We start from the raw sequence: 13053 nt of genomic DNA, 5'->3' as shown, positions 1-13053 counted from the left end.
CTGTGTCGTTTGCCCTTCCAGGCAGGCAGAGAGGAGCCCACATGGCAGCTGTGGGATTTGCAAGCTTCCCAGCAGCACATCCTCAGCCTCGCTCAGCAAAGTCTGTAGAGGTGGGAGCTACTTCGGCAATGCTCAGGCGAAAGGGAGCAGCCTCCCTCCTCTCTGCCATGCAGTAAGCACTCCAAGGCATAAACACCACGAGAAGGGACAAAGGGGAGAATGGAGGGGAGCCTCTGGTTGCCAGGAAGCTCTCAGCTGGGAAGGGGAAAGTACACAAACTGGCCTTGATTTCTGAACGACACCCTCCAAGGTTAACTGAAGCCAGCAGTTTCAGCACATCCATTGCCTGCAATGGACACAGCACTGGAACACCCTGTTCTTAAGCAAGAGGGATAGGCAAAGCAGTCTTATCCTTCAAAGTGCTGGGAAGAAGCAGACTTCTATCCTTCATCCCCTCTGACAACGAGGGAGACCTTTCCACGTGGGCCATGTCTTTGTCCAGGCCTTTGGGCAGGGAAGTCCTTGTGCTTGCTGCAGTCACACATCCCCACACAGGAATCCGAGTCTGTGTGAACAACTTCCCAAAACGTTCAAATACAAAACAGTGAGCAGTTCATCCTCCAGGTCTCCTACTGCCAAAATGTCTCCCACCACAGCAGCAGGCCATTGGGAAGAAAGCAATCAGCTGGGAGAGGTGCAGGAAGAACACCACCACTGGAATCAGGCACAGAACCCCGACAGCAGGGCCGACAGCCTGCGCTCGATGCACAGCTTACCTGGGAGAGAAAAAACCAGCAGCAATGAACTTCTTATTCTTCTGGCAGTATAAAGATCACCAGAACATGTTGGAGATTAAACAAGAAACGGAACACAAACAGTAGAATTTCAGCAAATCTAGGCAGCCCTTCAAGAATTGCTACCAGGCACTGATTAGGTCAGTGAGGACCTGACCACAAACACCGTGCTGGGACGGGACAAGCTGAAGGGCTGAAGAGTCAGGGATCCCACAGTAAAGGCTGGGAGGCAGCAGCTCTGACAGAGGTATTGAGATGTTATAAAGAACCACCATCTGCCAGGAACAATCCATTCACTTCCAGTTACTGGAGCAGCTTTTGCCAGCAGGCAAGATGACTCAGGGTCTCCTGTGCCATTTGCCATGGCTTACACTGACAGACAGAGCCCACCCAGCACTGTCAGTGCCAGGTTCTCATCCTCTGAGCCTGACTCCTTCAAAGGCTAAATAATGGAATTAATTCCTCTCACATGAACACTTGATGCATCTCCAGGATCATCATTTTCTGTTTCAGAAATAAGGAATTGTATACCTGAGATCTAAAATGAAACACACACCCACTGCTGCCTAGCAGAGAACAGCTCAATCAGGAACACAGGGTAAAACAGTGAATACAGGGGATAGGATAGGGTAACAACTGGGAAGAGAAATCTATTAGATGCATTAACTGTATTTCTGAATCAAAAGATGCGATTTAGGCTTGGTAAGTAACAGTACAATAGAAACTACTTAGTATTCCCTAGTCACTCAGCCCTCCAACACCACACACCACCTGCCCATTTCCCTTTGCTCTCCTTCAGTGAGCCTCACGTCAGCTGTGAAAGTTGGTGATAATTAACTGACTGATTGCCTGTGAGCCAGAAATCTCTTCTCTCATTACCTATCCAATAGCTCTGCCTCCCTGGATGACTAGAGCTGCCTGGCAGTGCTCTGGATGCTGCCTAAGGCAGGCAGTGAGTGGCCCACAGAGGGGAGAGGCACATGGTCTGCCAACTTCTGCCTCCCCCTTCAGCCACATGGACACCAGCACCAGCAGGGAATGCTGCAGGTGGGCAGGGACAGCTGTGGCAGAGCAGAGCTCAGGCCAAGCCAAGCTGCTCCCACAGATGATGGCTATCCCCCATGCCCTCTGCCTGCCTCTTGCAGAGAGAGAGAGAGACAACAGGTGATTAAACCCCAGCCATAAGGGCAGGGAAAGTGTGCTCAGAGCAACAAGGTCAGTCCTTTCCCCTCCACATGGAGCAAGGCATTGTGGAGCCTGTGGCAGTGGAGAGTAACACCCCTCAGGGCACAGGGAGAGCACAAGAGAGGAGACAGCTCAGAGCAGGAGAATCCTGGCAGAGGAAGCCCACTGACAACACAGAGGTAAGAGCTCAGCTTGCATTGCTACAGCAAGCACTTGCTGATGAGAAAAATGTGTCTGCTGCCTTCTCAGCCAGGCCTGGGGAGCCAGACAGGCAGTCCTGATTCAGAAGACGTGTTGGAAGGAGCCCTTGCTGTGCTGAATGGCCATCTCTGCCCAACAGCCACTGCAGTTTCACGTTCCCTAGTGCTCTGTGCAAGCAGAGGGATGGTTCTGGCTGGAAACCAAACCCAGACCTCTGCTGCTGCCAAACCACTTCCTTCAGCGAGTTCTTTCACACGACAAAAGTTCCAACAAAGCACTGGCAAGTGCTCTGCATGGGAAGCTCTCACATATATGGCTCAGAACAGGGACCTGCACTTCTAACAGTTTTTCTGCTGGAAAAACAGGAGGTCAGGCTGCAAGGAGCTGTATCAAGCCAAGAGATCTCTGCTATGTCCACCAAGATGCAGCCAAGGGAAAAAAGGGGTGCTGGGTACTGAAATTTCTGATCCATGCAGCTAAAAAACCAATATGGTCTAGATGGAGAGAAAAAAGCATCAGAGAACACTCACATTTACTGATGTTTTCTATGTCCCCCTGTTCAGTGATGATGTTCAGGAGCCCCTCCATGAGCAGCAGAGCCTTGTGGTACCTCTGTGCACAGTCCTCTCTGTGATGGAACATCTCATCCAGGGCTGCAGACTGCACCTATGGTCAACAACCCAGTGTGGAGAGGTTACTCCCAGAGCAGACACAACTTTCCCAGCATGGCCACTCAGCTGTGTGGACAGCCCCTTGCTCAGCCTCCAGAGGCTGCACACAGTGTCATATGCGAATTCACCCGCTAATGCCACCAGCAGGAACCATTAACAACACTGACACTGCTCTGTGCTGACCTGTCCCCAGGCACTGTGTAGTAATTACCATTTGCACTGCGTAGCTGAAGATGAGCTTCTCTGCTGTGATGCTGTTGATCCGATCCATGAGCTTCTGTTTGTCCAAGAAGAACCTCTGGAGTCTCATGTTGAGGCAGTGGCAGGATGATACACTGGATTTATAAAGCTCATTCAGCTTCTTCACAACTAGAGTAAAGGAGAGAAATGCATTTGGCACCACTTCCAGTTCTCCCTGTGCACAGGATCTCAAATGATTAACTTAGAGACAATGAGGTCATGTTAAAGTCAAAAGACTGGCAGGAAAGTCCTGCAACAAGAGAGTCTTTTCCTCTATCACCTTCACCAGTTAGAAGGCAACACCTACACAAGTCTAGTTCACCTAAGGCCAGGTCTATTTTCGTTTCCTTCAGCTGTCACAAGGCAGAGAGCAGTTTGCACCACACAAGATGTCTCACGCCCCACCAGAAGCAGCAGACGTGCAGATACAGAGCTGCTGCTTGAGAGGTGATGACGTGCTGAGAAGGAGTACAACTCACATGTGGGAGCTGTCGGAGCAGAGTGTGGATGAGCTGCAGTGACTAAGCAGGGGAATCTCTCTTGGGACTCTGCTGCCCCAGAAAAAGAAGACACTAATGCCTGTGAAAGGCCATGTCCCTTCCTAAACCATGGCAGCTCGAATGGGAAGGTTACAGAACAGAGAAACAGTAATCAAATATGACTCTGAGTGATTAAATAACAATCCAAAACTGCAAGTGATGCCACAGGCTGAGTCTCCCTTGCATGGGCATGATCTACACACAGTACTGAACACAAACTCCCACCAACATCTGACGAGTACTAACTCCTACGTGTACACTTGAAAATCTCCCACTGCACGAAGCAAGACAAGGCAGCCTTGCCCAATTCCCACACACTGAAGGACAGATTACACTACAAATCTAGAAGCTGCAATCTGCTCTGAAAAGGAGTGATTTATTTGGGTTATGACAACTTTCCTGTTAGCCTGAACTTGTGGAAGATGTGTAGCTAAACCTGGTACATCTTGCTCCACACTGCTTGCTACAACATATGTGTGCTCATCGTATTCAACTCGCATTTTTTCACACCCCATCCCAAGGCAGCACATGCACTTTCAAAGACTAACCTCTTGGGGAAGGTGGCTGGAGGGTCAAGTACTTCAAGTGCTGCAAGAAACTCCCTCAGTAAAAACACTGGGAGTTTTATCATTATTTTTCCTAACCACTGAATCACAAGCAGCTCACGCTACAGCCAGTCAGATGCAAATGTAGAGCTGTAACACCAGCAAAGAAGTGACTCTGACATTATCAGTACTTCACTTCCTGTGTTTCTGTTTCACTTGAAAAATCATCACTGCCAGGACAGGTCTCTATCTGCCAAGTAAGCACTTCCTAGGACATGCACTGTGTAATTAAGCTGGGCTTACATCAAGTACAAATAAGCACCGGAGATAGAGATATAAAAGGAATCAGATAAGAAACATTCCCCCTCACTAATTAGTGCTGAGGATTCTCACAGGGGCATGACAAGAGCTCTGAGACAGAAAGTCAGTGTGAAGAGAGGAATGTTCCTAGTGTGAATAAGGCAGATCTGGCTTTGCAAGGGAGCAATCACAAACAAGCTCCTGCCACACTGCTGGGGGCTCACACTCAACCCCTCCACATCCTCTGCCACACTCTAGAGTAATTCCATTCCAGGGGAGTCCTTTGCACCCTGAGTCCAGCAGCCCCTTACCTTGCTTGACAGTGGAGGAGAGGCACAGCTTGCCAGCTTTGATCTGCTCTATGGCCATCTGCAGCCCAGAGGACAGAAGCTCTGCCACTTTCAGGTAGAGCACAAGCTGCTCTGCATAGCTGCAAAGAAAAGAAAGCACGTTGCAATGCAAATAGATCACTGTGACACTGGTTAAGGAAATGTGGGGTGGGAAACGAGAGACAGAAGACCTGGGAGCTGGGCAGCTCTGCCTGTCCTCACCTCCACTCCCGGCTGAGGAGGCTGATCTGGTCAGCCACCACACTCTCCTGGAGCTGGTACTCGGATGTCACAGAGCTGCTCATCTCGCTGGAGTTGCCCTTCAGGGCGGCGATCTCCATCACGTAGTGCACAAAGGCCAGCGTGAAGCGCAGGCTGCGCAGGATGTCCGTGTGCTCTTGCTGTTGAAGGGATGCCAAGGTGGGGGTTAGAGGGAGGTTTGCCAGGGAGGGCTGCTCACCCGAGCTGTGACAGCAACTCCCCATGGCTTACAGAAACAGCAGCTGACCCCCAAACTGCACCTCTGCTCTGGGCAGGGACAGCCAAACTCAGCCTTGAGCCTGCACACTGCACTGGTTTCTCTTCCATAGTCACAGCAGCAACAGCCCCAGGCCAGAAATTTCCAGGCAGCTCCCTGGAAAAGCTGGTGATACTTAATCTAAAATTACAAGCCCCTTTCCCAAGGAGGATTCCAGCTCTGTGGGATACTTTCACAAGTCAGCCAGGAAGGGGGAGAGACCATCTGCACCATGGGCCTAACTCCTGTTCCCACCGCAGCAATGCCAGTGTGGATTTCATGAGGACAACCCCTCCACCACAAAATCTGCAGACAAAGTGTCTCCCACCCTACAGCCCAGCCCTCACTTTGTCCCTGGTCTTGCTGCCCTCCCAGTTCAGTGCACTGAGCCCTGGGTGAGGTCCTCTGAGGAGGCAGCAAGGACAACCTTTTATCTGCAACTCCTGTCCAGCTGGTGAAGGAAGTGCTCACCACACCAAGTGCTATGGTCATTTCAGAGTAGTTTTTCCCCTGCTATTACAGATCAAAGGGGATTATCCCATTTCTGGGAAGCTGCATTGCTTAAGTCACTGCAAGCATTTCTGGGAACTTAGTATTTGTGGAAAAACTGAATGTTTGTGGGTCTACAAAGTGAATTGCTGCCTGGATCAGATGCAACTCCATTGTCTGCACTCTCTGTTGAGAAGTGGGTAACCTGCTTCCAATGTTCACCAGCTCAGTTCTCTCAAAGAGGCCTGGTAAGGATGTTTCCCATGTGAATTTAACAGAAAACCCCCATGGCTCAAGTTCTGAGAGCTTTTGTTTTTCATTCACTGGCTCAGGCACTTGGCTGCTAAGGATGCTTTGACTATCTGAAATATGAATCCCTCTTCTCCCACTATCTTGCTACCTGGACAGTCCAGTATGGTAAGGAAGTGTTATCTGCATCTTCCTCTACTTCCTTTAAAAGCAGAGGAGGAACTTGGCGATTAAGTAATTACCAAGTCATACAAGAAGTTTGTGGCCGAGCAGGAAGCTGCTGACATCTTGCAGGTCTCAGCCTCCTATCTCTAACCAACAGGCAAGTCCTTCCTCTCTGCCTGTACAGTCAGCTTCTGTTAACTGTGCTGGCATTTGTGGCTTCATTTGGCATCACAAGTCTACCCTTCTGTAGCCATCTCTGTATTGTGCTTTTAAAGCACTGCAAAAGAAACTAAACCCCAGCCTTCAATTTGCCTTGTCTGCACCTAGAGAAACTTTAACAAAAGATGGAAGAAACACCCATCTGAATGCAACAGCTCTGCTCAAGATAAACAAGGGCACTTAAACAGTAAGACTTCAGTGCCCTGAAAGATCAGCAGAAACCAGAAAACCTGCCAGGTTTGCATTCTAGCCAACTCCACAGAGCACAAAAGGGTCTTGAAATTTGATGTAAAGGTTTTCTGACATGCAAACGGATTACTGTGCTCAGCAGAAATGACAACTGAAGCCAAATGGCTCATTACAGACACAGAAGCTATTCCAAGATCAAGCTGATACTTCCTTAGGACACTTCTCTTCAGTGTCCAAAGTGGTGGCAGCTGGCAAGGCCTCAAAATTCTGGGACCTCACACAGGTAGGATGCTCAGTTAAACCCACTACTACTGTAATCAAATCCCTGCTGGAAGTCCCAGCCCTGTGGTTTTACAGGTAATGAAGCAAATGAATGCAATTCAATGTGTAACTGACAGAAAAAATGAGCTAAATAAAATCTGAAGTAGAAGAGCAAACCCACATCCTTAAAACAATGTATGCGTATCTCTTTGAGTATCCAGGGGTTTTCAGCAACACCAGCAAGTGTCAAACACGAAGAGCCTTCCCCAGTCCCAGACAGCCCAAGGAGGTATCATGAGCAGAGCTGAAAGCGTGACTGAATCTGCCTCCCACCTCCACTGCAAATGGGCAGCCTGACCTACATTTCAAATATATCTCAGCTATAACAGCATTTGCTCTGCTTCAGCCTGCAGAGAAGGGGAGCCTGGCAGCCTTTCAGCTCCACAATCTGGTTCAGCTGTTCTGGTGCAGAACATGGTGTCCCCCCAGCCCCCATTAGGAACAGACGTGTCAGGTTTACTTTGTTTTCAGATCCTTTCAGCAGAAACCGTATCACTGCTCGACTCCCCAAGTGCACCAGGCAGGCACCCGACACACTAAGCTGCTCACACTCTCAGCTATTACTAATGTTGAGCCTTTCAAAAAGGAAAAGGCCCACAGGAGGCAGGTTTGCTCCAGAAGCTCTTAATGCAGAACGCATCAGGTAACTGATGCTACCAACCTGCAACTTCAACTTTGGAAATGGTGAATTTTAACCCCCGTCATGGGCTGGCTCATGGACTGAACAGCTTTGGTAGCAGGCTCAAAAGTCCCTGGGCTAAATAAGCCCTTGGCTTTCTGAGCACTGCACTGGCCTTGCTCTCTTGAAACCAGTTTCCTCTACCTTTGGAAGTAACCCTCTTGGCTGCAAACATGGAGTTGTCTGGATTTGCATTGCTTTTATTCCCGTCCTCTGCCCCTAACCAGTCCCTGGGATATACCCACCTCCATGAGTGTCTCTTCAGGCAGCTCTGGTGCCTCAAATGTAACAGCACCTTCCAGGTTGGCTGTGATGGGATCAGCAAATGTGTACCGGAGGCTTGAGGGGCCTTCCAGAGCCTCCCCAGCAGCTCCCACTGCCAAGTGCCTGCCGCTGAACGAGCCTCCAGAACTCAGAGAGCTGGAAGACCCCACTGAGAAGAAAAACAGACAGAGGAATTACTGAAGGTATTTCACACCCAGGAGAGAGGACAATGCTATAGGATCCAGGATCCTCGATCTGACAGGAGCCAGCAAGAGATACTTTGGAGGAAGACGCAGAGACTCTTGAAGCAGAGTAATCATTCCCCACCATAAGCTCCTTAGCCACTCAGGCAGATCAGCTTGCAAGTCCAAGCAGATTTGAAGCACTTTCCAGAACGTCTGTCATTTATGGAGACAACTCAGAACTACTCTTTTTTTTTTTCTTTAAACCCCTTCTGAATCCTGCCACAATATCTTGGGCTGATTTTTATCATGCACTGCCACAGTCAACTTCCCCATCATGGAGCAGCACAGTTCCCTGGCTTTTTGCCATCACTGTCACTGAATGAGCACCTCTGGTAAGTGATGGGTTTAGAATATCCTGCATGCAAGCCAGGAGAGCTGTCCATTACATGCCCTGCACTTCTGCTTCCCTCTCTTTACATACAGGAGAGGCTGGACAGAGAATAAATTACTTCATCTGAGTCAAGACCCTAACCTCAGGATTCAGGAGACCCTCTAAGTACAGTGTCCATCAGACAATTCTCTTACAATCAGCTTTTCCCCCAATTGACCACTGAATCCACCCTAAGAACACAGAAGAGTTTTTGTCTCAGAGTATTCATAATACATTCACCACTTCCAGAGGGCTTCCCACCCCTGATACACTGCCACAGAGGGAAACACTCTGTCTGATGGAGCGATGCCAATACCACCTGCAACACTCTGTTAATTCTACCAAGGTGATATTCTCCACTGTCACTGATCCTTTAGATGTTTCTCTTCTATCCATGAATTTAATTTACTGCCCTACCCTGCCTTCAAAAGGTTCAGCCATACAATAATGCACAAGTGATCTGCAGAGAGGCACAGCCTCCTCTCTTCCCAAAGCTCTCTTTGTGTTGGCAGCAATGCTTCAAAGCAAAGTGCATCATCAAAGACAGGCACACTATTCCCAGATCTCTAAGAGAGGACCTACATTATCACATTCTGGATACCCTGTAATTGCAAGAGGCTGTTTACAGAAATTTGTATGACGACTCATGGAAAGGCTCTGCCTTTAGAACTGTCAAGTGATCTTACCCATGGCTTGTCCAAGCACTTGGGGTGAAGAGTTTGAGTTTGCAAACCTCATCTTTCCATCATTAACTTTGTGCTTTAACTATAACATTACTGCACAGGTCTAATAAACAAAGTCTGTCCAGCAGCACTGCACTGACCTAACAGTGTGTGTCTGTTGCAGGGTCACTATTCCACAGCCTCCTATTCCAGGCATCCCATCTGAGATCCTGACTGTTGGGCAGACCCTTAAGCATCCAAGTATCAACCCACTAAAAACTGGTGCTTGGATCTGCTTCCAGATTGCTATGATCCCTGCAAAAGCAGGACAGGAAGTCTAAATCCTCTGTCCATAACTTTGCAGCAGTAGCTGGAAGCTGTAGCCAGGACAGTAACCCCACTGTGCTACAAGTCCTTCAGACACTTTGTAAGAGTCTCTGCCCTACAAAGTTCACCCTCCAAATAAATGAGACAAAGAAAGGAATGTGGTCCCAACTTCCCAGGCAAAGATGTGAGTGTTTTTAGTTAGGATATTGGAAATGCAAACTACACTTAAGAACTGAGCCTACGTGTGTCCCCCTATCCCAGGCAAGCAGCTTATTCATGGTTACAGCCAAACTTTCCCTGCAGTAATTGAGAACAACAGAGTCAACTGCATTCAGATGAGGAACAGCCAAGACAAGAACCCAAACAAGCCAAATATGCAAATAAAAGTGTCCAAATATTTTCTTCAACTGAACATAGACTCCAGCTCCCAGACACACTATCCTACAAGGGCCAATTAGCACAGCCTTAACTGTTGGCTGACGAGGTCAGAGCACTGGTGTCTTACATGAAGTATCTGTCAAGCAGGAGTGCATTTCCCCATCTCCTACCTAAACAGCTCAGAGCATACGTAACACCACTAGTAATTTTGCATACAGAATCATTCTGGCATTCTGGTCCTTTCCTAACAGTTGTTGCGCATGGATAGTCATGCTCATCTTTTATAGCTCATCCAGAACCCACAGAGAAAACCATCAGAACACAATACAATCTTTAGATTTGTTGACCTCTCAGCCACAGTGGGTCTTTGAACAGCTGCAGTGTTATTCCTGAAGGAGAGAGCAATAAAGCAAAAGTTTGTCTGCCTCTTCCAGTACTGGAAAACCACTATCTGGCACTAATGCCAGTGAAGTTACCAGCAATAACTGAGGTTGGCAGAAGCCAGCACAAGAACCTCAAAGGCACTGAAACCAGCTGAGCTCTACAGATTGCTCTGAGCAGCCCTCTGCCACCACCAGTTCTCAGCAGCAAGGAATTCAACACATCTCTCTGTCCCCAGGCAATCCCACTGGAACAGGCAGGTAGGTATCGGCCCTTTACCTGAAAACATCCTGGTCCTCGTGGTCTGTGGGGGGGTTGTTCCACTGGGAGGGGATCCGACAGTAAAAATCACTGGGGATGGGCTGGCAGAGCCCCCAGCCCGGGCACCAGAGTGCAGGGTCCCTCCGTAAGCACCTGAGGGAGCTGGGGAGACAGTTGAAAGGTGCAGACTGGCATTACAGGAAAGTTACTCAGAGCACTGTGTGCCTCACCCAGTGGTTTGTGTTCCTGCAGACTCTCTTGGGAGACAGTGGTTACCAGCACAGGCCAGTGCTCCCCGTGGAGGCAACCCCCGAGGACAGGAGCCTGGGCAGCATCACACACTGCTGCAGATATTCTCCTCTCCTCGCTGCCTAACCTGCACGCCCAGGAACACCCACCCTTGCAGAGCCATTCATACTCGAGCTGCCTGGCACAAAGTCCCCACTTCCACATGTTACCACATTCAGAAGGGAGCAAAAGAGGAAGCCCTGCCTACAAAAATCACACCGCTAGCCAGCAATTACACCGCACGCACAGCCCACAGACCTCCGAGCGCTCTGCAAAGGAAAGCAAACATCACTGCACTCCTCACACACTGCAGTCACTGCCTCCTGTGCCAAGAGCCATCAGAAAAGCAGCCTCTCATTTTCAGGAGGCATGTAGGCAAGCTGTTCACCCCACAGCCCACGACATCCTGCCAGATCTGCCTGGCCTCCCCACTTACCTGCGATTTCCATTGGCTTCTCGTTGTTCAGGCTGTCGCTGCTGCCAGCTTCTGAGATCTGTGCCCCGAAGGCTGCCTTCAGCAGCAGGTCAGTGAGCCTGCCTGTGCTCAGAGATCTGAAAAAGAGGACATATAACACGATGCAGAAAGGCAACAAGTGCAAGGTTTCAGCTAACTTCCATTTCTTTGTGCCGTTCCTAGTCCACAGTCACTTAGCACTACACAGCAAACAGTCTGGAGCTGAAATAACCACTCTTCCTCTTTCAACAGAGCATCTGAAGCACCTCCTGCTACTTGTAGAATGCATAAAACTGCTGTGACTAACTGCAGTAATGCTGGTCCTCACTACAGCATTATTACAACACAATTTGGGATTGATGGAAGACTGGAAATTAATATCAGAGGACTCCTCCAGATCACTGGAGACAGCTGCAGTCTGCAGAGGAATGTAAGTAAAACTCAACACTAACACCTGAGGGACTTTGTATCCTGCAGTGCCCATGACAGTCACCACATGGCTTTCAAACAGATCTCTCTTCTGAAGACCTGTGCTCACTGTAAAATGGGCAAGGAACACCCTGAACAGCCTGTCACCCACCACAGGCCCAGGCTCCACAGAGAGCAAGGCAAGCATCTGAGTAATTGCAGGGTCTGGTCTAGTAACAAAATCCTGCAGACAATCTTTCATTTTATAAAATCCAGGCCATGGCCTGCCCTGTAGAGGAAGACTTCCAATCCAAGGGTGCTAGCAGATAACTACAGAATGCCTAGAGATGCTTCATTACAACTTCAGCATTAGCTGGGGTTTGAAATTTACCCCATCCATTCTGTATTAGGGAGTGAAGTGCCACCATATAAAGCAGACTACAGCTCACCTGCCCTTGATCTCTTCCACAGGCCTCAACCCCAAGCCAGTTTGCTGGCAGTGGAAATGACCCATCTCCTTCAGATCTGGCAAAGTCTTGTTCCGTGTTGGAGTCATCATGACCCCCTGATGGGCCAAGAGGGTGAGGAGATTCTGTGAGCTTGGGGTTTTGGGAAACTCAAATGGGGACACAGCCTAAGAACAGAAAACACAGATATCTCTTTAAAACAAAGGAGGAAGGTTCCCCTTATCATCTTATTTCTTTATCAAAATTAAACTGTATGTTTAACCTGCCTGAGATAAAGGTAGAAATCTCACCCCATGCCGTTACTTATCCCTGATCTCAGAAAGACTAAAACGAAAGGGCAACAAACAGCTGAAAATTTGTAGCAGTTCAACATAAGCAGAGAGAACAGTCACAGTGGAAGCTTACCCCTCTGCTGGGGACTCCTGCCCGACACACACTTGAGTCAGGGCCGTGTCGCTGTGTGCAAACCAGCCCAGACACCATCAGCACTAATGCTCTTTGGCTAATCAGGGAAGCTCCTGCTCACTGCCTGCCCTAAACCCAGGACTCTGCTCAGATGGTGAGCACTGCTGCCAAGTGAGAGTTGTCCACTGAGAACTAGGACACTACCCCATTTCACACAGATCACTAAACAGGCCTCAAAGGACAGTGAACAAGTGGTGATAAATCCAGGTCAGAGTTATCTGATCATGCAGCAGTCCATCCCCAAATAATCCAGAAGACCAAGCTGTGAGAAGCCCAAAAACAGACCTCTGGGCATACCTTTGTAGGGGAGCCCATTATCGTTGGCAAAGGGCTTCTCTGCATGAACTCAGAGAGCTTTGGAGAGGATCGGAGCTGCCGGCAGTGCTGCAAGCCATGAATCTGCAGAGGCTGGCTGACTGGGGTATGACCCAAGTGAGCAACAAGAGGATCA

At 49.0% G+C, this 13053-nt stretch overlaps 1 protein-coding gene across 1 annotated transcript in view; it reads right to left on the bottom strand.

The window, feature by feature from the left end:
• Positions 1-248: 248 nt before the first annotated feature.
• ULK1 (unc-51 like autophagy activating kinase 1) overlaps positions 249-13053 on the bottom strand; it is a 75668-nt gene continuing 62863 nt past the window's right edge. The window contains exons 19-28 of the mRNA XM_009072695.1: positions 12900-13053; positions 12120-12304; positions 11245-11360; positions 10539-10682; positions 7878-8065; positions 5027-5205; positions 4787-4905; positions 3063-3220; positions 2711-2846; positions 249-776 (exon numbers count right to left, since the gene is read on the bottom strand). The exon at positions 12900-13053 is cut by the window's right edge and continues 100 nt beyond it. Of these exons, the coding sequence (XP_009070943.1) occupies positions 721-776; positions 2711-2846; positions 3063-3220; positions 4787-4905; positions 5027-5205; positions 7878-8065; positions 10539-10682; positions 11245-11360; positions 12120-12304; positions 12900-13053 (1435 nt within the window). The 3' untranslated portion in view covers positions 249-720. The remainder of the gene's footprint in view (positions 777-2710; positions 2847-3062; positions 3221-4786; positions 4906-5026; positions 5206-7877; positions 8066-10538; positions 10683-11244; positions 11361-12119; positions 12305-12899) is intronic.

This window comes from Acanthisitta chloris, unplaced genomic scaffold (assembly GCF_000695815.1).
Source record: "Acanthisitta chloris isolate BGI_N310 unplaced genomic scaffold, ASM69581v1 scaffold19314, whole genome shotgun sequence".
Taxonomy (NCBI): domain Eukaryota; kingdom Metazoa; phylum Chordata; class Aves; order Passeriformes; family Acanthisittidae; genus Acanthisitta; species Acanthisitta chloris.
Note: the sequence above shows the minus strand (reverse complement) of the source record. Positions and strands in the feature narration are given on the sequence as shown.